General features: G+C 49.6%; 13 protein-coding genes across 13 annotated transcripts; 8 read left to right on the top strand and 5 right to left on the bottom strand.

Annotated features, from left to right (window-relative positions):
- Positions 1-517: 517 nt before the first annotated feature.
- A1O9_09576 (uncharacterized protein) lies at positions 518-1,364 on the bottom strand (the record flags this gene model as incomplete). Its single annotated transcript, XM_013401546.1, has 3 exons — positions 518-921; positions 976-1,213; positions 1,302-1,364. The coding sequence occupies 3 exons, from the start codon at positions 1,362-1,364 to the stop codon at positions 518-520; spliced, it is 705 nt and encodes a 234-aa protein (XP_013257000.1).
- A 1,484-nt stretch (positions 1,365-2,848) lies between these two features.
- A1O9_09577 (uncharacterized protein) lies at positions 2,849-3,364 on the top strand (the record flags this gene model as incomplete). Its single annotated transcript, XM_013401547.1, has 1 exon — positions 2,849-3,364. One exon carries the CDS (start codon positions 2,849-2,851, stop codon positions 3,362-3,364), a length of 516 nt encoding a protein of 171 aa, XP_013257001.1.
- An 855-nt stretch (positions 3,365-4,219) lies between these two features.
- A1O9_09578 (uncharacterized protein) lies at positions 4,220-5,506 on the top strand (the record flags this gene model as incomplete). Its single annotated transcript, XM_013401548.1, has 1 exon — positions 4,220-5,506. The coding sequence occupies one exon, from the start codon at positions 4,220-4,222 to the stop codon at positions 5,504-5,506; it is 1,287 nt and encodes a 428-aa protein (XP_013257002.1).
- A 1,139-nt stretch (positions 5,507-6,645) lies between these two features.
- A1O9_09579 (uncharacterized protein) lies at positions 6,646-7,048 on the bottom strand. The gene has a single exon (XM_013401549.1). The coding sequence runs from the start codon at positions 7,043-7,045 to the stop codon at positions 6,749-6,751; it is 297 nt and encodes a 98-aa protein (XP_013257003.1). The 5' UTR covers positions 7,046-7,048; the 3' UTR covers positions 6,646-6,748.
- A 1,226-nt stretch (positions 7,049-8,274) lies between these two features.
- A1O9_09580 (uncharacterized protein) lies at positions 8,275-9,989 on the top strand (the record flags this gene model as incomplete). The annotated part of the gene is made up of 4 exons (XM_013401550.1): positions 8,275-8,512; positions 8,574-9,112; positions 9,163-9,761; positions 9,818-9,989. 4 exons carry the CDS (start codon positions 8,275-8,277, stop codon positions 9,987-9,989), a joined length of 1,548 nt encoding a protein of 515 aa, XP_013257004.1.
- Positions 9,990-10,344: 355 nt separating this feature from the next.
- A1O9_09581 (uncharacterized protein) lies at positions 10,345-11,787 on the bottom strand (the record flags this gene model as incomplete). The annotated part of the gene is made up of 4 exons (XM_013401551.1): positions 10,345-10,593; positions 10,685-11,115; positions 11,275-11,450; positions 11,669-11,787. The coding sequence occupies 4 exons, from the start codon at positions 11,785-11,787 to the stop codon at positions 10,345-10,347; spliced, it is 975 nt and encodes a 324-aa protein (XP_013257005.1).
- A 2,128-nt stretch (positions 11,788-13,915) lies between these two features.
- On the top strand, positions 13,916-14,113 carry A1O9_09582 (uncharacterized protein; the record flags this gene model as incomplete). The annotated part of the gene is made up of 1 exon (XM_013401552.1): positions 13,916-14,113. The coding sequence occupies one exon, from the start codon at positions 13,916-13,918 to the stop codon at positions 14,111-14,113; it is 198 nt and encodes a 65-aa protein (XP_013257006.1).
- A 571-nt stretch (positions 14,114-14,684) lies between these two features.
- A1O9_09583 (uncharacterized protein) lies at positions 14,685-15,069 on the top strand (the record flags this gene model as incomplete). Its single annotated transcript, XM_013401553.1, has 1 exon — positions 14,685-15,069. One exon carries the CDS (start codon positions 14,685-14,687, stop codon positions 14,967-14,969), a length of 285 nt encoding a protein of 94 aa, XP_013257007.1. The 3' UTR covers positions 14,970-15,069.
- Positions 15,070-15,339: 270 nt separating this feature from the next.
- On the top strand, positions 15,340-15,940 carry A1O9_09585 (uncharacterized protein). Its single transcript, XM_013401554.1, has 2 exons — positions 15,340-15,526; positions 15,585-15,940. The coding sequence occupies exons 1-2, from the start codon at positions 15,409-15,411 to the stop codon at positions 15,791-15,793; spliced, it is 327 nt and encodes a 108-aa protein (XP_013257008.1). The 5' UTR covers positions 15,340-15,408; the 3' UTR covers positions 15,794-15,940.
- Positions 15,941-18,518: 2,578 nt separating this feature from the next.
- On the top strand, positions 18,519-19,698 carry A1O9_09586 (uncharacterized protein; the record flags this gene model as incomplete). Its single annotated transcript, XM_013401555.1, has 3 exons — positions 18,519-18,695; positions 18,743-18,826; positions 18,880-19,698. The coding sequence occupies 3 exons, from the start codon at positions 18,519-18,521 to the stop codon at positions 19,696-19,698; spliced, it is 1,080 nt and encodes a 359-aa protein (XP_013257009.1).
- Positions 19,699-19,795: 97 nt separating this feature from the next.
- On the bottom strand, positions 19,796-20,479 carry A1O9_09587 (uncharacterized protein; the record flags this gene model as incomplete). Its single annotated transcript, XM_013401556.1, has 1 exon — positions 19,796-20,479. The coding sequence occupies one exon, from the start codon at positions 20,477-20,479 to the stop codon at positions 19,796-19,798; it is 684 nt and encodes a 227-aa protein (XP_013257010.1).
- Positions 20,480-21,149: 670 nt separating this feature from the next.
- On the bottom strand, positions 21,150-22,199 carry A1O9_09588 (uncharacterized protein; the record flags this gene model as incomplete). The annotated part of the gene is made up of 1 exon (XM_013401557.1): positions 21,150-22,199. One exon carries the CDS (start codon positions 22,197-22,199, stop codon positions 21,150-21,152), a length of 1,050 nt encoding a protein of 349 aa, XP_013257011.1.
- A 1,152-nt stretch (positions 22,200-23,351) lies between these two features.
- On the top strand, positions 23,352-24,464 carry A1O9_09589 (uncharacterized protein; the record flags this gene model as incomplete). Its single annotated transcript, XM_013401558.1, has 1 exon — positions 23,352-24,464. A coding segment is annotated over one exon (1,113 nt), but the record flags the coding sequence as incomplete, so codon positions are not given.
- Between the last annotated feature and the right edge of the window lie 321 nt (positions 24,465-24,785).

Here is a 24,785-nt window from a genome sequence, read left to right on the forward strand (position 1 = left end):
GTTCAAGTCACACTCTACTTTGCTCTCGAAGTGATCAGATCTGGCAAGGGCGATGCAGCTGCTGAGGAATGGAAGGAGTATAAGGAGTCAGAGGCTGACTGGGAACGTTGTAATCGTCAAATTGCAAAATACTCCCAATATGCATCTGGGTACAATTCACCACCTGACGCTGCATATGGTCACGAGGTGGAGGTTGACTCCGACGGCAAGAGAGAGTCCGAGGACGAAGTCGAATCTGATGGCGAAGCTGGTGCTCATTTCGGCCCGGAAAACGAGCCAGAGTCAGAGACCGATACACTGTCAATTCGTTGATGAACCGCAAGCACAACCTGCACCTGATGCAGATCAGGATAGTGACTAGGAAAAGATGGGCTTACTACTTGGTACGCAAAGCACCGGTCTCCGCAAATGTTCGAGGCTGTCAGTCCTTTACATTGTCTGGGCCTACATGCAGCAGGTATCAATGGTTGCGAAGTTGTCATCCCATAACACTAGCCGAGGCCTCTTCAACCACCAATCAACCCTGATATGGTTTCTTAAACAACTCCTGATAGATTGCCTTGCCAATTCCGATACCACTTGCAGGATTTTGACCCGTCACGAACACTCGACCTTCGGAATCTGAACTGACCACAACATGTCCTCCGAAGGGTTCAACCGCCTTTTCAAATTTGGCTCCAGCTTTGACCAATTCGCCTTCCACGCTGAATGGCTCTTCAATGCTGGAGGCCAAGATACCAACCTCCCTGTCACTGATTCCTGTCACTCGGTGTCCTTCTAAAATGCTCTTGGTTGTGCCCGGGATGGTTCGGTGAGCGAAAACAGCAGCACCATGACAAATACCACAAATGATTTTCTTTGAGCGATAAAACTCGTCAACAAAAGCTATTGTGGCTTCCGAATCAATAACATCGAACGTCGCTGGGGTGAGTGTCAGCAGCTAATCTCGTCCAACCCTGAAATCTTGAGGCTTACGTCCATATCCGCCCACGTAGAAAAGAACATCGAATTCCTTAGCTCTTGGAACAAGATCCTCCAGCTTGGGAGTGTTCTTCCAGATACCCTCCTTCTCTCTTACGAATCGAGCACACATTTCATCGTCCTTGAAGGCTGCGACTGAAGATTGGTCCAGAGGGCTTTCTCCTCCCAGGTGAGAAGCGACTGTGATCTCAGTATATGGAGCAAGAATCTCATATGGATAGACAAGCTCGGGCTGTTTGACGATGTTAGCAGGTTACGCAAAGGAAAGCAATCCTTGACAGCTTTTTCTGCTCGGCAGTCTTCAAGGACTCGGTACTTACCAGATACCACCCGTGTTCGTTCGAAGTGAGCACCATGAGCACCTTTGGCTTTGTTGACGACATCGTAGACCTAATAATGAATACTGTTGTTCCTTTGTCTTAGTGACTCTCCGGATTCCCCTCTCAGAGTGATGTGACTTTACAATTTAGATTAGAGGATGTCGACGGAATCGTTCGTATTTATACCATTGCGACACCTCCTAACGTGTCGGAGATACTAATATCCTGTTTAGACATTTCCATATAGTTGGCCTCCATAGCTGCACTATCTCCGCAAAAGGGCAGCTTCATCTCCAGATATGATATTGCAAAATCCGCTTTGCAGGAGGATGACTAAATGGCCCATACTGACAAGAGGCTTATCCCGAGCATCTGATATCGGCAACCCCTGTCCTGGGATTAGCGTTGACGGGATAGAGTTTATTCCGGATCTTGGCCTTGGCTAAATTGCGGAACTAATCTGTAAACAGTAAGGCTGGGGCGTCTGGAACGGCTACTGTAATACCGCGATATCAAGCCCTCAGTCATCAGTCCAGAGTAAATGTTAAGTGTTTTGGTGGACTTGACCATTTCGATCAACGACTGGCCTTATGGCGGGCCTCGCACTCTGTTTTAGATTGCGATCAATCTGACCATGCCAACTTTCGATCAATTGCAATCCTTCTACCTCGTGCTTTCATGCCTTCGATACTTCTGACGTGCTGGGGGGGCAAAGTTTTAGAGGAGCCTGTCTGATTGTCTGGTAGGTACCAAGACCCTTATTCTGCCGTCAATGCCAAGCTTCACCCCCATCACCAATCCAGGTGGCCATTCAAATCAAACGCCAGCAACGGCTGACACAGATCACAATGAATCCTGCAACGGTGTTATGCTCTCCTGACTCGTGTTTTCGGCTTGCCTGAGTCTATGATCATCATCAGCCTCATGCATTTCTGTGGTGCTTCTTTTTGAAGGGACTCTTCTCCTTTCCTCCTGACGGACTAGGATGATACTTGCAGCCCAAGGTGAGTGGCCCGTTCCCCTCCCCCCGGTCCCTTCTCGATCAGTACATGTCGAGAGTTTAAAGGCTCCTAGGTCTGGTTCTACGACCGTGAACTCGAATTCCAGCGTGTTGGAATTGAGGCTCCAGCCTGAGGGAGTCTTCATGGACACAACATGGCATTCAAGGCAGACTTACATCACAGGCTTGAGCACCTACCTCGAGAGAACATCGGACTGTCAGCCTGACTTGTCGACAATGAGCAACTCCCAAAATTCGTGTCTGCGTACATATACGAGTTCGACACCTACAGGCTTTCAGCTGTGGCTTTCAGCCTGCAGGATCAAGATTTGAAGGACTGAGAGGGGTTCATGGCTAATTCCAAGATTTCGGAAGGGCAACTCTTCCTCAACCTTGGGCAAAGTACTTAAATTGACGCCTTCCTCTCCTCCATGCAAAGTCTTGCACTCTCTTCTTGTCTCTTTGCATTTCTACTCAACCAGTTGGACGTGCAACTCCCGGACGGCCCATTCACTCCGCGCAACACCATCACCTACCCCACGCTACAATGTCGTATCAAGCAAACCATTCTCAACCCAACATGGGAGAATCGATCCTGCCAGCTTCAAGGCCATTCAGCAAGTGGTGGCCCATTGGATTTGCCATTGCCTCCGTCGTGCTCTACGCTGTTGGAGGCGGCCTCTATGGTTCATCCTGTGCCACCGATGGCTACTACTACTACTGTAGCTACGGCCTGTGGAGTGGAGGGATCGCAATGCTCTCCCTAGGAGGCATCACATCAACCATTGCTATCATTCTTCTCATCATTTATCTGGTTCGACGTCGCACTCCCACCCAGTGCAGTTCCGCATCACGCCTCAATTATCAAGACCAGTTTGCTCCACCGCCGCCTGTCAATATCCAAACTCCAGGTCCAGCCTACGGGCGATCTCGGCCGACAAAGCCGGAGGCAGATATTCGGGAACTCTCACACCACCAGCCTGCCACGGGAGGTAAATATTGTGGCCGTTGTGGAAGTAGCGTCCAGACTCCCTTCTGCCCCAAGTGTGGTGCTCAGGTTTAGGTGGCGTGGAATCCACAGATCTCGCGACAAGACTTGTTACCATGAAAAAATGCGAGAGCACACAAGTCTCGCTGTGTATCAGGCTTAGGAAAAGCAGTTGAGGTTCATATGAGATTCGCTTTTGTAATCAATTTTCTACAACCAGCCATTGGATAATCTTTCTGAAGGGTGCTCTGCGCAAATTCGAAGGTATGAGCAAGGACAGCTCCCTATGACCATTTCGGTAGCTATTCGATCACTGTCGTCCGTGAGTGAAATGTCCACTAGATACTTGCCTCGCTCATGTCGCTATTGCATGGCAGAGAACGCGATGTCCAAGTCGACACGAACAACCTTCACAAACGAGTGGACTTCTAAGTATGAAGTACAAGCACGCAATTATGCGAGACCAGTTTGACTAAGTGTTGAATTTGCCAATGCACTTCTGTTTACAACCACATTCCTCGACTTTATGGTTTAGCCAAATCCCCAAGTCCAAAATTTGGAGAAATCCCATGGTTGCACTGCAGCCTGTCTCGTATTCATCCTTTGAAAAATGTGACTATGGGGGCAGTGCCCGCAACATTTATTGGCATTGTCTTTGGTTATCTCATTGCGATCTGGAATGATGGTGCTGGCTGGTTCGGCTACTTGGGGGCTGAGTAAGCCACAAGAGAACACCAACAAAATGCCACGCCTGTGTACCTCCCTACAAGGCAGCCTTGCCCCTAGGCAGCGTGGCAGCTTTCAACATCTATAATTATAGCAGTATAACACAACAACATCTGAGGGCGGTTACTTCACATTATAAATTTTCCAGTGTACCAACATCCTGCTGGAGGAGTCTACCGGCAGACAAAAGACCTAGGAAATAACATGCCCACAATCCTCGGCGACAAAGCATTTGCATTCCTGCTATGCAACTTCAAAGACTCTTCAAATCCCAAGCCATTCTCGCTGGCCCAAGCACAGGCAGGATTGACCACGATCCGCCAATTTTGGTCGGAGACATCGTATGGTGCGTGCTCGCTAGCCGGCACAACGCTCAACGACTGGATCACTCTACCTATAACAAAGAGCGACTTCATAGCAACCTACAGGACTAGATCGGGCATGATACAATATGCCAAGGACAAGTCTGGGATCGACCAATCCAAGTACGTTGGGTTCATCGTCATCTTCTCCGACGGGGTGGGCACCGCGTGGACGCAAGGCAACGGCGCCATCTTCGAGCCGACTATTCTCCGCACAGCACTCATCTGCCACGAGATGACCCATATTCTGGGCGAGCCCACACACTCGTTCGACCTCACCACACGCCAAACCGCCGACTGGTCTGCTCCCGGAGAATACTGGGACCAGACCGACCTCATGAGCGCAGGCAATTGCTGGTCCACGCCCACGAGTGCGACTGACCCCTTCGCTGGCCACGGGCCACAGCACTGCATGATGTGGAAAGCTCAATTTGGATGGCTACGTGGAGGCCGCGCTTTCCGGATTGCAAACTCTGACCTTGAGAGACCCTATAACCTTAACGTGCGGCTGTTGAAGCGCCAGCAGCCAGTGCCGGACTCGGATGGTGGCTATAAGGCCATTTTCTTCCGGGACATGTCAATCGAATTTGCGACGCAGGACGGCTTCGATGCGGGGCTCCAAGGGTCTGGTGTCCTCATCCACCAGCGTTCCCAGACCGGTGGTCAGCCGTACGTGCTTGTGCCTGACGTGACGGGCAACCCAGACCAGAAATTCTGGTGGACCGGGGACGTGTGCGTGCGAGAGGCGGTGGGCGTTGATGCTGGCGACAACTATTATATCTGGGTGCGTGAGATTAACTTAAGTGATGGGTACGCCATGATCAACGTTGCCAACGGCGTGGTGCCGCCGTTTGCACGTGTCCAGATTCGTGCTGTTCGCGAGGGCTATAGCCGGCAGCTGCGGCATACCTATATCGACTCACTTGGAGTCTCGGATCCCAGTGCACCGAATGGGCTAGCGGCCATTCCGCGCATCACCGTTGTGGATTGGATTGAAAACGGTCGCAATACGTTCTTTGTGCAGGGTGTGGACGGTGTGACGGCCGAGGTGGTGGTCGAGCAGCATTGGATCAGGACTGTGTCGGATGGATCAACGGCGAATAACTTATATTCTCTGCCCACCTTTTGATCGCTTTAGTTGCGCATGGTGTGGCTTTACGAGAGCGTTTGTTAAATTATGATCAGGTGCCGGATAATCTGGGGCTGTTTATTACTCGCTTTCAAGTAGACTGGTTGGCTGGCTGCTCCTGTAGAGCAGATATAGACTTGGGGGAGATATGGAATAGACACAGTATCATAGATCGAAGAATCATGTCCCAACAAGACTGAATTCGCGCGAGCCCAAACGCATTGAACGACGAGCTGTTGCACACATGCCCCCTGGTCTTCCGGGGAGAGACAGACCGAAGAATGATACGCGAGACAGACCGCGTCTCGCATTTGGTGAGGATGTAAACGCAATCCAGCATGATAACATACACTAACAGCGTCCGCTTGCCCTCGTCAATCCATGATACATGCAATCGATTGAGGTTCTCCCTATTATTCCAGTGGCTTTATGGCGTGCCCCGAAGTTGCGGGAGTTAATGACCACGATTTTGAGCATGTGATCAGAATTATCCTCAATGATTTGATCTGCCTCTAGCAAAATATCACAAAAAGTCAGCCGGTAACACCTTCTCGGGCAACGCGCAGGCTCAGCTCTTGACTAGCTAGGCTAATGAAGGAAGATCCCTATTTTGGACACTGTCTCATCGAGTGCTTGTGAATGCGGTGAATTAGTGGCCTGCTGCTGCTCGACCAATAGAGGTTCCAACAGCGGCGAATAAAAGATGCCTTGCAGAAAGTCGGTCATGATATGTGACTACTTGTCCAACCTCTGGATGCTATGCATGCTTGTAATAGGAGGGTCGGCGAATGTTAAGGAGACGTGGCTCTCAATGAGCAACTTATGACGGCGTCATTCTTATTGTTGTTCCATCTAGAAAAGGGCGAGAAGATAGGTATTTGTTGGGTATCTGAGAATGGCGACTCAGGCGAGTCACTTGAAAACGATTGAGATCTCTGTCTCTTTCCTCTCTATGTCTCTCTTCTAGTTTATTATCACCCTGCAACTGAACAATAGGAATGTTATCGGTGCATAGTGGCTGATGCATGTTTTAGAAGTAAACGTTAAGGTCTTATCCGTCATAAAAGTCCAAAATAGCTCACGAAGTTGATTCAACATCAGATCTGAGGCGCCGAAACATTGTGCTCATGTCCAGCCTGCTCGGTCGTATCTGTGAACGACGATTCCATATGGCGTCCGGTGCGATTCACTTGTTTGAAGCATCTTAGAACGTAAGCAGTAGGCTTATTCATATCGTTGCCACTAATGTAGTCCGGAAAGCAGCTTGAGAGCGGAGACTTTGGCTAATTTACTCTCAAAACGGGCGATGTTGTTTAGGAGCAGTGTGATTCCAGGAAATCCGTGCGAGTCAGTGTTGAATATAGAGTCGAAAAGGGCCAAAGTCTTTATCATGTTGTTCTGCGGTGGCCATTCTTCGAGGCAAACTTGGTCGTAACAGGTTAAGTTAACGACCAAGACAACGAGTTCGACTTTTCCAAAGCGGTGAATCCACTCCCGACTTTCACACTGCCCGGTAATATCGAAGAGGTGTACGCTCATTCTGTCTGCGAAGTCCGGTGTTCCGTCTGCTATTTGCAGCTCTGAGACAAGAATTTCAATTTTGCCTGGCAAATCGAGCAAGAACGCAACGAAACATCCAGATCCATGACCAGCTGGTGGTGCAGATCACTAATACCTTCATCTACCTACTCCCTGATTTTCCTTAAAGGCTTCCTAGAGAGCCGTAAGCTGGACGGTAGGGCTGAGAAAGGTAAGATCTGCCTCTTTCCATTGATTTCGGAGATCGCAAATAGCACTTATGGACTTGTTGGCGACATCGATGATGTTGGTAAGCGCACCCAATGTCCCAATGATCTATATATGGTCTGTCATTTCTGAAGCGCCCTCAGACAATGGGCGAGATCATGCACAGCAACGGTAGCTTGCTACTCGTACAGCCTGCCTGAAGGAATTTGGCAATTTGCTGACTCTGGCCGAAGCGACCATTGGGATCGGATTGATGAGTTCGTTGATCTGATACAAGCAACCACTCGAACATTAATATGTCCTACAAGTGATAGACTTATTAAGTTGGAAGGAATCCTCATCCTTGCGAGGTGAAAACGTGGATTTAGAACCACGAACCGCCCCATTCAACTGAAGGGCTATTTGGAACTAGTACGGATCTGTCTTCGTGGGCAATTGGCCAAGGAGAAGATGCAAGGATCGAAATTCTCAGGCAGCAGAGCAGGCTGGGCCACAGGAACAAGGGGCCGCAGCGTGGGTCGTACCGACGCTCTCTGAAATTTCACACCGCTCCTGCAGTCGACGACAATAACTAACCTTGAGAGTGTCTGCCTTGACGTTTCCAGTCCCGGTGAGTGACGACGCGGGTTATGGGGTCCCTCGATATTGAGAATGCTTTTGTTAGCGCTGTCGTCGAGAGGCTCAGCGTAGCGGTGAGTGCGCCGCTACTCAGAAAAGACTCTCCAAAGGTCTTTCCCCACGATGTACGGAGTACTGGCATGAGAGAGCAACGGGATCCATGGATCTACTCGATTTCGGTACGAGGGAGTTAGTCGGCAGATAGGTATAAATCTAGCTTATCTGCTACCCCGCCGAGTTCAGGTTGCCAAGTCTAGATAAGTGGGAGCAAGTGGGAAGACCCGAGGGCCATTCCTTTCCTTCGCACCATGCCATCTCCCACCGCAACGTTCCGAGGCCACGATCCATTTATTCTTGGGGCCGTCCCAATTCAATCTTGACGATCACACGAGGCTTGATATAAGATGGATGCCCTTCGATCGGCGTTGTCTGCCGGCCTTTCAATCGCGGTGCTTCTAGTTGCCGTGACGGCGGCCGTAGCCTATTGCCTCGCTATTGCGACCTATCGTCTCTTCTTTCATCCAATAGCCCACTTCCCGGGTCCCAAACTTGCTGGTTTGACGAGATGGTACGAGTTTTACTACGAATTGATCCAGAAGGGTCAAATGACCTTTCACATTCAAGACCTCCATAAGAAGTACGGTGAGTTGTGCCACAGGATGAGGACTCAGGATGCGTTGACCGGCAAGATGACTGAATATAGGACCTATTGTCCGCGTAACGCCAAATGAATTGCACATTCAGGATTCCGACTACTACGAGGAACTCTATGTGAAATCCGGAAAGCTGGATAAGTACCCGCCGTTCGCGGCGAGGTTCGGCAGTGACGACACCTTCTTCAATGCGACATTGCATGAAGACCATCGTCGTCTCCGCAGCGCCGTGTCGCCTTACTTCTCCAAGCGGAAGATCACAGACTTCCAGCCCGTGGTCAAGGCGAAATTAAAGAAATTGTGCGCCAAAATCGAAGGCTACGCTAAGACTGGTAGCGTTCTCCCGCTTCACCGGGCATGGACAGCGTATGCCGGAGACATTATTACAGAATTCTGCTTCGCAAAATCCTATGATCACCTTGAGTCCCCTGACTTCAAGGAGACTTTTCATGAACCGATGCATGCAGTCTGCCAATCTTCCACCGTACTGATGCAATTTCCGTGGTTATGGCCGATTATGAATAGCTTACCAGAATGGCTAGTGATTCGCCTTGAGCCTACCATGTATATGCATATCCAAGTACAACACGTAAGTCACGAGTGGTGATTGTTGAACGCAAGCCCTTACTCATCGACTAGGATTTTGAACGTACAATCACGGCGTTAAAAGACAATTATGATGAATCATACAAGACCATCGATCACCCAACATTATTCCACGAGCTATTGCATAGCGATCTCACAGAAGAGGAGAAATCCGTAAAGCGCATGGTGCAGGAAGCTCAAGTAATTGTCTCAGCAGCTATTCTGACTAGCTCTTGGGCAGCTGCGATAGCCAGTTTCCACATCACTAATAAGCCCGAAATCTTCAGAAAGCTACGAGCGGAGCTGGTAGAAGCCATTCCAGACCCGTTGAGCATGCTCGACTGGCAAAATCTTGAGCACCTCCCTTATTTGACAGGGTGTATTAAAGAAGGGATTCGACTTGCCTACGGCATTTCATCACGGTTGCCACGCACGGCTCGACATGACTTGAAGTATAAAGGCTGGTTAATTCCCGCAGGCACTCCTGTTTCATTGACAATTGTTGATATGAATCACGATGAGCAAGTGTTTCCTCAATCTCACGAGTTCATACCGGAAAGATGGCTGAACAATCCTACCACAAAGGATGGCCAGCCCTTGGAGCGATACTTTGTTGGGTTCGGCAAGGGCGCGAGGCAATGCATTGGGTTAAAGTACGTATTTTTGTGTCCTCGACGACCTCGTGTAACAGCCGCTCATAAAGTCACAGTCTTGCTCAAGCAGAATTGTACATGGGCCTTGCTACTATTTTCAGGCGGTTTTCTTTCGAATTGTACGAGACCGATATTTCTGATACCGTCCTTGCACATGACTATTTTGCACCGACAGTGAAACTGGATTCGCAAGGCATCCGTGTCAAAGTGAAATCGGTGGAAAGGTAGACGAAAACACCGTAGCCTCACCGCTTGGCCCTACTCTTGAATCCTGAATCTTGAATGGTTCTGCACCTCTACCGTCAACACAAATTGCAATATGCCATAATGAATGGGCAGAGAACATGTGCCGCCTCCCCTCACAGTCGATGCGAGCGTTGATGAAACTTATGGAGTGTTAGCGGGTGTCAATAATTCCATCATGCTTTACTTTGATCTAGGAATAAAATGTTTGATCGCGACCTTAATCAGCCTGTTTTCTCTCGTGTTCAGCCCCCACGCCAGGTCCTCCAGCAAAACCAGCCTTGGAAGTCAAAATGTTCACATGCTACCACAACAACACCTTATACAACTGCTCAATACACTAAGAGGTGATAGTGTTCGGCTTTCTCGCCCAGATAAAATGGTAGGCCACATATAAATGCAATTTTCTGTAATTCGCGAACTCCCTTTTGACTCCTTCCATGAGGACCTGTATTTGCTCCGGCGATTGACCCAGCATCCGAGCAAAGGTTGCTGGTGTGAAGGAATTCACAGCCTCAGTCATATTGCGCAGCTGGTATCTTCCCATCTCTTTGAGCTTTGGATTCTTGGCCCAAGGCCCTATTGGCACCTGTATGTATCAAGCCATTAGTATGATAACCGGCTGATAGCTGGGCAATGGATCTGAACTGCCTCGGCCTGGTTCATTTGTGAAGACGAACCTTATGGATGACTTCCTGAACATCTTCAAACCCTGCATCTCGGATCCAACCGACATGCTGCTCCGCGACGTTCCATCTCTTACCAAAAGCCAAACTCGCACGATCTAGTTGTTCGTTCCATTCGTTGGTCCAGACTGCGTCCTTCACAGTCCCATCGTCGGATTTGACCCAAGATTCATGCTCCTGCATCTCTAACCAGCCTCCAGGCTCCAAATTCTGCAACGCCTCCCTGTAAAACTTCGGCCAGTCGGCGATGCCACCACACAACGCTCGACCGTGGATATAGTCAAACTTATGTTCAAAATCCCATGTCCCCTCTGCGTCGTCCACGTAGAATTTACAGTTTGGTGGTACCCACGACGGCTGGATCGGGCTGAGGTCTGTTCCGATAACTATAGCAGAAGGGAAGTCGTCTGCCATTTGAATGGCCCCTTAAGCATGTAGAAATCCTTGGTGAGAATTGTTCATCATCCTATTGGGTAAGAGTTACAGTGAAGCGTTGGATATGCTCTCTCCAAATTTAGAGATTCAGAACATAATTGAGGTAACTTCTCATTCCCCCTCCCGAGCTCGAAGAAATTGATACTTACAGAGTCCGGTACCTGTACCGATGTCAAGAATCCGGTGCACGTTTTTAGATATTGGCGCAAGGAACAGTGCTCCATTGATCATCATTCGGAAGATGTGATGCATGAGATCCAGTCTCTCTTGCTCGACTTCGTCGTTTGGCACCATGTATGAGCCATCATGGTAGCCGTGATACCTCCTAGTTGTTAGAATATCATACAATCATAACTTTCTTACCAGGTTCTACTCTACCGTCTCCCATCTTCGTATCGGTAGTTCAGAACGGATGACGCAAGCGAGGCACTGTAAGTGGAAGCGTTATCGCCTAAAGCAGAATCTGCCTCATCGTGAATCTGCACGCCATTTAATTATTAGGATTACGCCTGAGCTTCCTAGTGCTGGAATTCATGGGGCCACCTAACAGCATCATCGTCATCTGCGACCAATTGTCCCTGGGCGATCGGCGAAGGAGCTTGCGCTGGTGATGAACCTTGGGGCGCCGGTCCCAGGGATGTGGATCCTGGTGTATCTGACATATTCAGTTTTTCACAACCCTTTGTGTCATGGAGAGTGGAGAGTTTAGGAAGGGGAATCCTTGAGGCGGTCTGCTACACCGCCAAGATCATGAGGGGTTGATAACGCGGGGGACGAGGTTGGCGCCGGAGAGACCCGTCACACCACTTACAAGTTACAGGTCTGCACCAATAAGCAAGGCGCTACAGGCCCAGTTACGGGCATGGTAGGGATTGTCCTTTTAGGCTTTACGCGGCGGCGGCGTGCCGAGGAGCCTGTTCCAGTTGTTCCTGACCGCCAAACTCGCTACTAGTATGGAATGCAAGATGGGCTTCTGCCATCTTCGACCTCCTCACGCTGTCAGAACTCATGTCCTCGACTCGAGTCTTGCGGTAGAAAGTACCGCATACCAAGCACACATTTCATCTGAGGAGAGCTGGCCGGTCTACTCGCCGAATCTTGTAGCTGATGGCTCACAGGTTGGTGACCCAGGGGTTGGTGACCCAGGGGTTGGTGACCCAGGGGTTGGTGACCCAGGGGTTGGTGATCGAGAGCGGCTCTAACGCTTTTTTTTTTACAACACCATTGACCCTTCAAGCAAGCCAAGGCAATTGTCTCGAATCAGCGAGTCTCTATAGGTTTCCGGAAGCCACAGCCCCCTCTTTCCCAAGGCTCCTCGAGCGTTCAATGGTTGGGCCAATACTTGCAAATTTGACCGCATTAATTGGACTGATCCCTTTTACGAGAACAGTGATTTTTTCTTGCATGGCTTGAAGTCTTGGGAGTAAAGCTCATTGGCTTGCCGTAGCAGATTATTCCGGTTGCAATCCAATAATATGGCTAGCAGGGCTAGGTTACGTTGTTGTCCAGAAAGGCCTTGAGTCTTCGTTATTTCTGATATCTCAAACGAACCTGATGATGCTGAATCACTCTGTCGATACATGTTGTTCTCCAACGAGTTTGACACACGCAGCTAGATGGCGTGCACATTCACATGGATGATAAAGGCGGTGCATCCCGAAGACGTGGAGACGATTGTCAGAGCTTACGGCGAGGTTGTCGACAATCTGTACGGCCATGTACATCCTGGAAATCAGTATACCGGAGCAGACTATTTTTTAAAGCTCATTAAGACGGGTCCAACCTTGTATGGCAAAGCTGCTTTGGAGCCCGGGGTGCCTCTCAGTAGCGGTGCTGCCCTTTTGATCGAACAGGTCGACCAATCCCTGGAACCCTTATGGGTCTTATGTTGGGTTGGGATAAACGTTCTTGCATAAGCGCTTCAACATACTCAGCAAATGCGATCTCAGGTGGAAGGGAAGGCGTTCCGTTCTAAACTCAGAGTATACACCACCTCGGATCAGGATGATACCAGCTTATGGATCAGATTAACGTTTCCCGATTTCTTCTACATCTGTTCCGTGCATGGCTGGAACCAGTATAGTATGTCGACATGGATCGGGATTTCAGGAGACGAGGTCGCGAAGGTTGATGAAGGAGGGTCTGACTTCACGAAATTTTCTAAAGGGTGGCTAATGCAACACATTCAAATTAGCCCACTAGGACGAGTCTATCCGGATTTTATGTACATTATGGAGTGCGATACGCCGACTTTCCTATATTTAATTCAGCATGGGCTTGGCTCACCTGAATATCCAGAATGGGGAGGCTGGGGAGGTCGATACAGGGCTGTCGATCTAGGGGGTGCGAGCCGGCATTTGAGCGATGCTTGTGATAAAGTGGTTGGTCTCAACGGCAAAACATTCACCACAAACAAAGGAACTATCTAGCGCTGGCGTAATGAGTACCAAGACTCCTTTGCCGCAAGAGTGCAATGGAAATTGACTAATGATGCTTCGCAAGCCAATCATGCACCCATCGCCATCGTAATGGTTCTTCGCCGGAGCCTGAGCCACTGGTGCTGGAAGCTGAAGCAGGGACGGATCTGATGCTCGATGCCTCACAAAGTTATGACTCCAACGGAGATGAATTGGGCTTCCGCTGGTTCCAGAACAGAGATATCCCCTCAACATCTGGTCAGATGGCAGCAGCAATGTAGAAGCAGCCTATTTCCTTCGAGAATGCGGATCTTGAGAATCCAGGGAGAAAGGTCACGGCCCAACATCCACGTGCACAAAATGTGCCGTCGACATGCTTACCGACAAAGCGATGCGGAAGGGGCAGATGCTGCATTTCATTCTTGATGTCAAGGACAATGGAACTCCACAACTGACTACGTACAAACGTGTCGTAGTTCAAACGACCGACTTGAGTTTGAAGGGCCAGGGACATAAGGCAACAGAGACACTCACTCATGCGCTGGGATTGAGAACCGCGGACCACTATTAAGGGAGAGAATATGATAGGAGTATACGGCCATACGATGAGAGTACCTAGCGATCCCAGGTTTCTGGCCTTTGTAATGTGGTAGCGTCTCGCTCCAACGCTAGCATCTTCAGAGAGAATCTGTTGCGTTAGAATTTGGAGATACTATATAGAGAGCAGCTGATGGCGCTCAATCGAGTTCTGATCGACATCTGTTTCCTCGATACGAGTCCGCGGTGAGGGACTACTCTGTGTAATCGAAGCATCCCGCATGGGTCCAGGGAATTGATATTTCTAATCGGTCTTCCAAAATATGCCTGCGAGTCCCCCTATTCAATTAAATATGGCCCATAGCTATCGCCAAGTATAAACCTTCCTCGAAGGGTCGGGTTTCCCCTACCTCGATCCAATCTCTAAAACTAGCTTCGGCATTTTCCTCGCAAACATGGTCAGCGAGCTCCCAAAGTTATCGGCCTGGTCGGACATGTGGAAGACTCGGCATGTCCTTTCATGGTGTAAGTCTAGAGCGATGTGCTGCAATGATTCTTTGATCTAAGCTGACTCAGGCTTGCTTATCTATGTCCTACCTATCAATATGGGCTACGAGATCTCGATGGTGGGAAACCTACTGGCGGTTCTAATCTTGTTGTATAAATTTGGACGAGAGACATCATCCAGAGTTCTTGATATTAGCGCTCACGATCAGCAGGTGTTCAATGCTGCTTCCAGTGTTAGACTCTTCGCCTCTGCATTTGGCACTGGCATCCTGTCGGATTGGCTCGGTCGCAAGAAGGTTGTTCTCCTCGCATGTCGAATTTGCGTGGCTGGGATCCTCGTACAAGGGGTTCTGCACCAGTATTCAGATGCTGTTTGCTGGTAAGCTCGTTGGCACCTTCGGATTCAGCCTTGGTCACTCCCTTGGACCTGTGTTTGTTACAGCAATTGCGCCCCCTAGTTTCGAGGAACCCTATCTTCTCTAGTGGTATGTTTATTTACGTAGGGAAGATACAACTTATGGACTATACTCGCTGTTATCTAGAATACCATGATCGTCATTGGCCAACGGAGCTGCGCACTCGCGGTGTATGGAGGCTCGTTCCGACGACTGTGCCTGGCGCATTCCTATCTTCAGTCAACTCATTCCACCAGCCTTACTGTTTGACAAAGAACAGGCACTATTTCACCCTTGCTGGTGTTAATAATCCAATTGGTATTGCTCAAGCCGCTTGTTCAATCCAGCTGTTTGGAAAAATCTCTGCTCATGGCCTCTGATTGTTCGCTTTGGACGAAGACTCCTCGTCGTCTATGGAACGAGTGTGATGTGCGCAACGCTTCTTGTCGCTGGTGGTATAAGTACCGTCAAAAACGACTTTGCGACCAAAGTAACTGTCGCTCTTATGACTCTGTGGGGTTTTTTGGTCAGTCGATTCCAATATAGTTTGTGCCCATGCCCAAGCTGACCGTTAACCTTGTCCGAAGTATCAAGCAAGCTAAGGGCCTGCGGCACATTCAGTTGGTGACGAAATACCTTCTTCTCGCCTTCGCCAAAAGCCCTACTCGATCAGCTTCATGAGTGCAATTGTCGTCTCTACTGCCGTTCTCCAAGTGGTGCCATATCTGTTTAACCCTGGCAACGCTAATTTAGGCGGCAGGATCACTTTCGTTTTCTTCGATCTTTCTGTGCCTGTGTGCATATATCTCTAACTTTGTTTCCCAGAGATGAAAGGAAGGACCTACCTGGAACCCGAGGAAACGTTCCAGGCTCGCCTCCCTGGTCGCCAGTTCAGAAAACATGTTTGTACTGACAATCTGCGACTTGAGCAATCTCTTAAGGCGGATACCTCGGTCGATGAGGTTGTCGATATTGAGAAGACTAAGGGGAGGTCACCCATACAGAACGTCAAAGCCAGAACGAGGTCAAGACCGTAGGAGTGTGCAACAGTCGGTGCCATGAGTCAAGGATATCCAAATTGGCCGAAAATTGTCCGTCTTGTCGTGGCACATTAAGCTTTTAGATTGGAAAAGATACGCTCCTGATCGTCGAGAACAGTTTGGCCTTGTTTCGGTGTCCTTACTAGACTTTTGGAATATTGCTTTTATAGAAGTGGCTGGGCCCAGCACGGTTGTTGGTATTTAGTATTGAGGCTCATTGAGAGGCAGAGGTGTTTCTCATCAATACATAGGCGGCGATTGACCACAATTATGATGCCGCCCAGGAAGAGCTGCGGAAAGCCGACGAGCGAGTCACCAAGAACTTGCTGCTTTTTAGAACAGGTTGCTTATTGCTCTACAACGCACATTGGCTCCGCGTAAGAGACACTGCGATTCCGACACAATAAGCATTGGCGCCCTCTTCTCAAAGACCAACATTGTATCAGCCGATAGCTAATACTCCCACAGTAATAAAATATGTGTAACACTGAAGCCCATGCTTCCAGAACCGAAACAGTAGTGAGAAGGAATATCATGAAATAGAAAACACGCATACCCCAAACAAATCCGGTAGACACAGTATCGCCAGGCTATCAATGGTGAATCCGCAAGCCTATACCATATCAATATTTCTTATTCACCACTGTCAGAACCCCGAGCCTAGACAGCTGGAGGGGCGGAGGCAACTAGGTAGTTGAAAGTAAATGTTAGCGACTTGTCCATCAAAGACTACTTGGTGGAGAAACCTAAGAGAGATATGAGGAATTAAACTACGCTCGACAATAGCCAGTCCGAACAAGGCTGACTTATCGTCCAAGCTCGTCTCCTTATCGGCGTTGGTGATCAGCGCATACGTCTGGCCTATGGCGATCGATGGGATCGTGACGATGATGCTCGACCCGCTAATCTTGCCCTGCACACTGATGACGTTAAGACCTGAGATGAAAGTCACGTACGACCTGGCGGGGATCGGGCCGGAGGCAGTATTGATCAATACTCTCAAGGCAAAGGAGAGTTGAATGCTGAAGGAGAGACTGAATGCTGTGCTGTATTCATTCCTGTTGAAGGAGTTTGCTGCCACTTGTATAATTCGACTGTCTAAGTATCAGCTCGTTCCTGCACTGTTCTGGTTGCCATGCTTTGATTTAGATTTTAGCCTTCCAATACGTCTGTGGTCCCACTGGTTCATTATTGGCATGACAGGTCTGAACTTCAACACTACCCTCCGGATACAGAACTCTCCGTCAATGGTTCGACCTAGCAGTCTACCGAGTAGACTGAAGCTTGGCCGATCCTGGAGCTTGAATTTACCTGGCACACGCCTTGAGATCCCGACAGATATGCGCACAAGATTTCCAAGCCTGCGCAGGAATGCTGGTAGGGCAGTGACTTCAGATCTGGACTGATAGCCTTGAAGGCTGCTTGATGACTATGATGGAAACAGCAACAGAACAAGATTGGGGACATCAACTTGGCCCAAGCTGCACAAAAGTCTGGAGAAGGTGTCAGTTATAACTTATGCCAGGCCAGACCAATTGGGTGAGAGAAGAGGACCCCATGGTGCCCAAATTACTGGTGCGGTAAGCGAGTATGTTAGGTTCCACGATCTCTGACGGCTGATCGCCCGCACGCACTACGATTGTTGACATTAACAGAAGTCATCGACGACTCCAGAATTGCCTCTTCCCCTGGATCCCTGATTTAGGGGAGAGAAAAACATTTCCTACACTTCAAGATCCCTGGGAGCCTGGAAGGAGTATTCTCATCCTGTAAAATCGCTGCGAGGTTGTCTCGACTCGAAATTGAAATTGAAATTGATACTGATATTGCATCCTGTGTGTAAGGCATCCCATTCGTTGGAAGTCAGTTCCTGCACCAAAAACCATCCAATCTGGCTTCTAAATATTCCTACCTTTGACTTTGCCCCTTCTGTGACCAATTTCTTCGTTATTGCCGTTCAAAGAATCTCCTTTGACATTGCAAATCCAGATGCGATAAGACGGGCGCGCATGCGCAAAGGGGGAGGTGGACGCTCTGAAGGCCCGAAACTTGGTGTATTATGGCAAGGTCACAAAGGCGATGGCAGTGCTGGAGCAGGTGGTCGGAATTCACAAGCCACGCTGGCGGAGGATCATCCTTGAGATGTGGGCTGCTCTGCGCGACCTATATATATGTACTCTTTGCCTTTGAGCCCCAGGCGTCTTGTATCTCCCGGAATCACGATAACGGATAACGATAAGAAAAGAACCTTGAAAACGTAGAAAGAGCGAATGTGATGGGAGGCCGAATGAGAGCGAGGTGGATGTGAGAAGAAGAGGGAGGTGTGAGCGAATGACTCAGGTCGCTCTCGCAAAAGCGGCGTCATGTTAGATGTTAGATGTAGCGCCAAGAACATGTGACTTCGATTTCATGGACTCCACCAAGGACCCCATCCCGCGCCAGATGCTCTCTCTACGACCACTCCAATTAGTCCGGTGTCTTTTTCCAGCGATGCAAGATGTTTGGGGCGCTAAATCGATTCATCTCAAGGCTAGACGCCGAGCCTGTCCCCCGTCAGACTGATGCCGGGCCTCAGGATTCGTCGTACGGCTTTCAAGTGCTCCGGAATGTAAACAAAGAACTACCTCTAGAGCCATGGTTTGACTTTGTTATTGGTATCAACGGACACTATCTTGTAAGGCACGGTGATCCACGCTCAGAAGAGACTGACTGACTCTGTAGGACTCGCCGGATCCCAATCTATTCGCGACCGAGATACGAAACTGCGCTGGCGGCCACTGCTCTCTTGACGTATGGAGCGCGAAGGTTGGGGCTAAAGGGAATGCTAAAGGAGGGACACAGCTGACACGAGTTCGCAGGGCCAAAGAACACATTCGCTCACTATCAGCGTCCCAAGTTCCTCGGAAAGCCTTGGTTTGAGCCTCCAACTCGCACCACTGAACTCCACCCAAAATATCTGGCATGTGCTCAACATTCCCTCCCCACTCTCCCCTGCTCACCAGGCCGGCCTTCTACCACACAGCGACTACATTCTGGGCTCGCCAAGCGGAACGCTAAAAGGAGAAGGAGCCTTAGGGGAATTGGTGGAAGACCATCTAAATCGAAGCTTGGTACTATGGGTTTACAACTCGGAGTTCGATGTGGTGAGAGAAGTTGAACTCGTTCCTGCAAGAGGATGGGGCGGAGAAGGGGCACTAGGCGCAGTCCTCGGGTTTGGTGCTCTGCATCGACTTCCTGTTGGTCTTGGGGAGGAGGTCCAGGCTCCGGGTGAGAATATGTTTGACGCAGATATGAAGAGTCTGGGGAATGGGCAACCTGACTACTCAGCAAATTCTTTTCAGCCGGCTCCTGCTCCTGTCCTGACACCACCACCCATGATCAACCCCAACATCGCACCTCCACCATTGATGAATCCGAATGCACCTCCACCTATCTCTTCAAACCCGCCAAGGGGAAGGAAAGCGAAACACCATGGTGCGCTAGCCGGCTTTGACGATATGTTTGCTGAAGGCGCGAAGAAGAGTGCCGAACAAGATCTTGTGCCATCAAGGAAGGGCACTCCTCTTGCACCGCCGCCAAGAGTCGGTTCTGCGGCTGTCTCACCCCACTCTGTGACGCAAGAGAAGCAAGATCCAGCAGATGACCTAGGTGAGCCTGGTGAGGCTGAAGAGAGTTGAAAGGCCTTCTCTTCCACTTGGAGTCCGAAAGGCGCCCTGCTGTCTGGATCGCGCACATCACTGCCGACTTAGGGCACTCTTGATCTAGTTACTCTGCCTAGTCGACCTCATCATGCCACCACGACATAAACTCTCGAATTCGAGCGGACCTTTCCTCCGCCATCGACCTCCCCGCTTCGGTCTTCATCATTGCCTCGAGTTTGAGCAATTTGTCGTCAAAGTGGTCGATGGCCTCTTGCAGACTTTTAGCCCCTTTGGCACCGGTGAAAGTGAAGCAGCGGCCGATCCCAACAGCTCCGATAGCATCAAGTCGATCCGCATCTTGGACAATAGCCAGCTCTGGAATGGTCTCGATTAGTTCGATCACCCGCCGTGGATCTTGCACTTCTGAAGAATACGAAACACCTTCGACGAGTTGTTGCATATGTTCCGCATATTCCTCTGACAATCCGGCGTCAATAACAGCACGCTTCGTTGGAGAGGAATTGTCTTCGGCAACCAAATATTTCTTGTCTTCAACATCGTGAAGAAGAGCGCCGAGAATAACGCTCAGCGGGTTCAGTGCTGGTTGGAGTTTATGCTTTCGAAGCTCTTCCTCCTTTTCTAGGATGGCGAGGGCATTTGCCACGACGCGTTTAACGTGGCTGAAGTCGTGAGACGCGTCAAATCGTGGATTTTGGAAATATGCCTCGGTAAAGGTATATATTTTATTTACCACGGAGATTTCTTGATCGGACAGGCTGTCGTAGGTGGCTGGATGACTGTATTTTGCCTTTGACATTGTGACTAAGATCCTAAGGGAGGGGACAGTTCCAAAAATGTCATTCCTCGGCCAAAATACAGTGTAAATTGTCCGGGTCGGGAAAAAGTCCCACTCGTCCGAGGCCTTTCTGTATGCCCTATGACACAATGTCTCGGATTCCGACTGTAGAGGTCTCCTGTCTACCTAGGTATGCAGTACGAGCAAACAAAGAGATTTGGTCATCTCCCAGAAATGTGGGGTTCTTCAAACGCCCAGACTTTGTAAAGGGAGATGTTGCGCAGTGCCAAGACCCCAATTCTGCAGAAGCTATCTCCCAACACCATGATCGCGAGGAAATCTCCTTCGCCAAACTGCCCACCCAGCAACCTAGGCAGGTATCAGAGTGTCGAGGGGGTTGGCTAAGCCTTCGTTAACAAATCTTGGCCGCGATCCCAGCGTTCTCGAAAACATGCCGGATGCAAGTCCAGATATTACGAGAGTCAGAATGGCATGCAGCGCTTCCAAGGCCACTGGTCTCCATTCAGACCGGTTATAGGCCCCTATCATGTCATATGAGCTTCAAAATCCGATATTCCAGAAGTGCTCCTAATATTAGACCTGTCTTACTGGCTGCGGAGCATGATGCGTAAAATTGTCAGCTAGACCAAGATAGAGGTTCGTGATTTTGGATGGGCACCTACGTAGGCAGCTACAATGTATATACAAGTTTCCTACCTCTCACATCTCCCGTTCTAACCGTTTGTAAGCCTTGCAGAACCCCTTGCAGGCCACTACCACCCTCGTTGACGGCGATTTGGTGCACCTTGATTTTACCATCGGCAAGAAGCCTCTCGCTTACTGACCAGAATTTCTTTGCAAACTCAAAATGGCTTGGGATTGCAGGGAGACTCTGTGGGCCAAATTGAAATGCTTCTCCAATTGCTGTGTAGGCCAATGTGGATTTGTTTTCGACTTTATCGTTGATAGACGTTACTCTCTCGCCAGGGACTGGCAAAAGAGTGGTGTACACTCCTCCCTTGTCACTCATTGCTTCCACGCAAATTTGGGTGCTGTTGCCTTTGGAGATGCAGTCCAAAGCCAGGGTGAGTTCGCCCTTCGTGCTCCTTTTGATATCTTCTGCGCAGGTGGGCGAAGTGTAGTCAAACACCTCATCCGCCCCCAGGCTCTTCACATAGTCGAAATTATGTGCGGAAGCAGTGGCGACGACCAGCATGCCGGATTGCTTTGCGTACTGCACCGCAAGAGATCCAGTTGCTGTGGAGCCTCCATAGACAAGAAGCGGTTGCCTGCTGTTGTCGCTCTCCTCCGGGAGCGCAAGACCCAGGCTCTGATAGAGAGCTTGGCCGACCGTGGTGATTCCGATCCCGAGCGTCGCGGCTTCCTCAAAGCTGATTGTGTCTGGAATATGGATTTGCAGGTCACCTTTGACAGTGATGAGTTCTGCAAAGGTACCATCTTCATGATTTACTGCATTGGATCCATGTGCGACTCCCGCAATGCGATCTCCTTTCTTGAAGGGTTTCGTCACTTTCGTGCCCACCTCCTCCACGATTCCTGCGTAATCACATCCAACGCAAGCTCCGACCGGCGCAAAATAGTCAATGTGGAGGATGTCAGTTGGATTCAACGCCACAGCTTTGACCTTCACGAGAATGTAGTCATCCCGGAGGCTAGGAACCGAGGCCTCGACCAACTCTGGCGTTGCGGCAGCTTTGATGATGATTGCGTGGTTCGCCATCCTACTGGAAAACCAGATACACAACACAACAGCGTTGAATCTCCTTGAGAAGGTTAGCACATCCCAATTATACTACACATCGCTGTATTTCTGGTCTCCATCACCATGTACACGCTTCGGAGCATGATGGCCTCTGCGTCGATCAGATTGACTTCCCGAGGCTCAAAATCTGCCCAGAGCAATGTGCAGGCAGGCTTCCATTGCGACACGTCGACGCATGTCCACCACTCGAGGCTCATGATTCTTGACAGATGCCCGTAAGAGAACTACACGCTGCCGTATATGGTTAAACGAACGAAGCGCAGAGATTGTAGTCGGCGAATTAGTCATGGATTGCATCTGAGCCATGAAACTGCTTAGTCACGGGGCAATCCAGCCCAGATCGTTCTAACTGTATATAGTAGCGTATGTTTCCATATTCGGTAAAGCGTGGGCCCTAAACGGGGTGTGAAGGGACACTTCATATCCAGGGTCTGGAAGAGACTTTGTCTTCAGCTCGGAACGAGGTCCCTGCACGTACAAACCACAGAAATCTAGGTGAACACTATTGTTATGCACTCGGCTGGGGCCCAACTGATAATGGTGGGCTCTTTTTGAATTCGTTCCTGTTCTTCGGAGTCACTGCACCTGCTTGAATAGGTTTGTTCAACTCATATCCTGGGTGGCTGGCATCCACCACTGCTTGCCTCTTTGCGACGCAAAACTCCTGTCGTGACTTGATCACTATTCCAAAGACATGTAACTGTGCCAGCAGCAACAATACTAATCACACGCGCCATGAATTCACCAAGCCTACTGTTCGTCAACAAGACAGCCACATCGGAATCACTTTCCCATAGCGGCACCAAAGCAGGGACCAGAATATACAGCCATGTGCAGAGAAACAGAAGATGGAAAGACTCCGACCATGGTATCATCCATGCACGACAACTTGTCAACGGCCAGACACAGCTCCGTCATGCATCCCGCAAACGCCATGAAGAGCGTAATACAGGCACTGAAACCAGCGAGGAGCCTGGCAAAGGTGGCGAGTGTCAAACATCCAAACAAGTGAAGTTTGCCCAAGCCACAGAGGACGGCGGTCTTCTCTTAAAAGGGGGCGCTCAAATAGCCACCAAAAAGTCGGGTTCCTTAGGCTCCAAGACCGTATCAAGCATAGCCACGATGCCACAGTCTGCAGATGACATTATCGACCCCTTCGGTACAACCTGTATTGTAGTCGACAACACGGCTCACACACTCCTCCAATATTACCTCCGCACAGTACACCCAAGTGTGTGGCACGTACTCTGCGCCGACAGTAATGGAAGCGCTAGTATTTTCAAGGACAGGGCGGTCTCCGTCTTACAGGGAGCCTTGAGCGAGACGTATACCATGTACTGCCTCTTGGCCTGCATGAACGTTCACATGAGATATTTGGACGGCTGTGAATCCGGTAAAGACAATGAGTACTTCATCGTCAAGGCTGTGAAAGCTTCACATGACTACATGCGACGGGCTGAGCGGATATCTGAGAGAATGATATTCAATATCTTCCAGTTGGGCTTCGCGGAGTGGTATCGCAACAATGAGCATGCCGCATTGGTGCACTTTCGTGCTACTACAAACATGACATATTCCATTGGGGGTCTGAAGGCGTTAGCCAGGCCCCTCGCCGATCTGCTGGTCCTGGGAGATGGATACATTGCTGGTGAGCTCGGAACCTTGCCTATTTTTTCTCACACAGAATTTGCCAGGCAAGACGACTCAGACTCAGTAGTGGGCGCCTATGTCCTTGACATTCACCAAACGATGCTCTCAGGTTCAGTTACCGTCGCACGTGGACTTCTGCAACATGGAAAGAAGGAACTGGTGCCTCGCAACTTGGAACTCATGATCATGGATCTCGCAGTTGTGGTGTCAGTCATGAATGCTGCTGATGCCGGCGAGACGCCACAAGATTTGGCAGATAGTGCATTGCATTGGATATACCATCGCATACTTGTCATCCGTCATCAGCTTTTGGAAGTGAGGTTTGAAGATTCCAGAGCCGAGTCGATCAGACTTGCGATAATTCTTTGGATTCTTCAGTGCTCCACAAGGGCCGGGCGTATCCGATCAACGAAGATAATAGCACCTCAAGTGAGAAAGTCTCTGCAAGATACGAAGGAGAGCACTTGGAAAGCCCACAATGACGTTAGGCTCTGGATCTTAATAATTGGCGCAACATCGGCGCGGACTGGAAGTGGCGATCATGCCTGGTTCTTGCAGCGGATCCTACGCTCCATGGCTTGCGGTTCTGATGAATTGGCGGCCGTCGAGACTGGCCTCGTCCAGCTTTGCGGCAAGTTCTTCTACCGGGAATTCATACAAAGTGAAATGCTTCATATGCTTGCCGATAAGATTGTGAGCATGAGACGGAGAGCAGGCACAGCAGCAACAAAAGCCGCAGGATAGTTCTATTATTTATCTGGAATGAGATGACAGGTTGGAATTACTATACTTCTGAAATTTGACTTTCTATAACAGCATTCCCCCAGCGAGGTAAATGGCTGATCTTATACCTTGAATTTCTAATAATTCACATGTTCCGATCATTCTTGAATA

The sequence above is a fragment of the Exophiala aquamarina genome (genome assembly GCF_000709125.1).
Source record: "Exophiala aquamarina CBS 119918 chromosome Unknown aczIA-supercont1.10, whole genome shotgun sequence".
NCBI lineage: Eukaryota > Fungi > Ascomycota > Eurotiomycetes > Chaetothyriales > Herpotrichiellaceae > Exophiala > Exophiala aquamarina.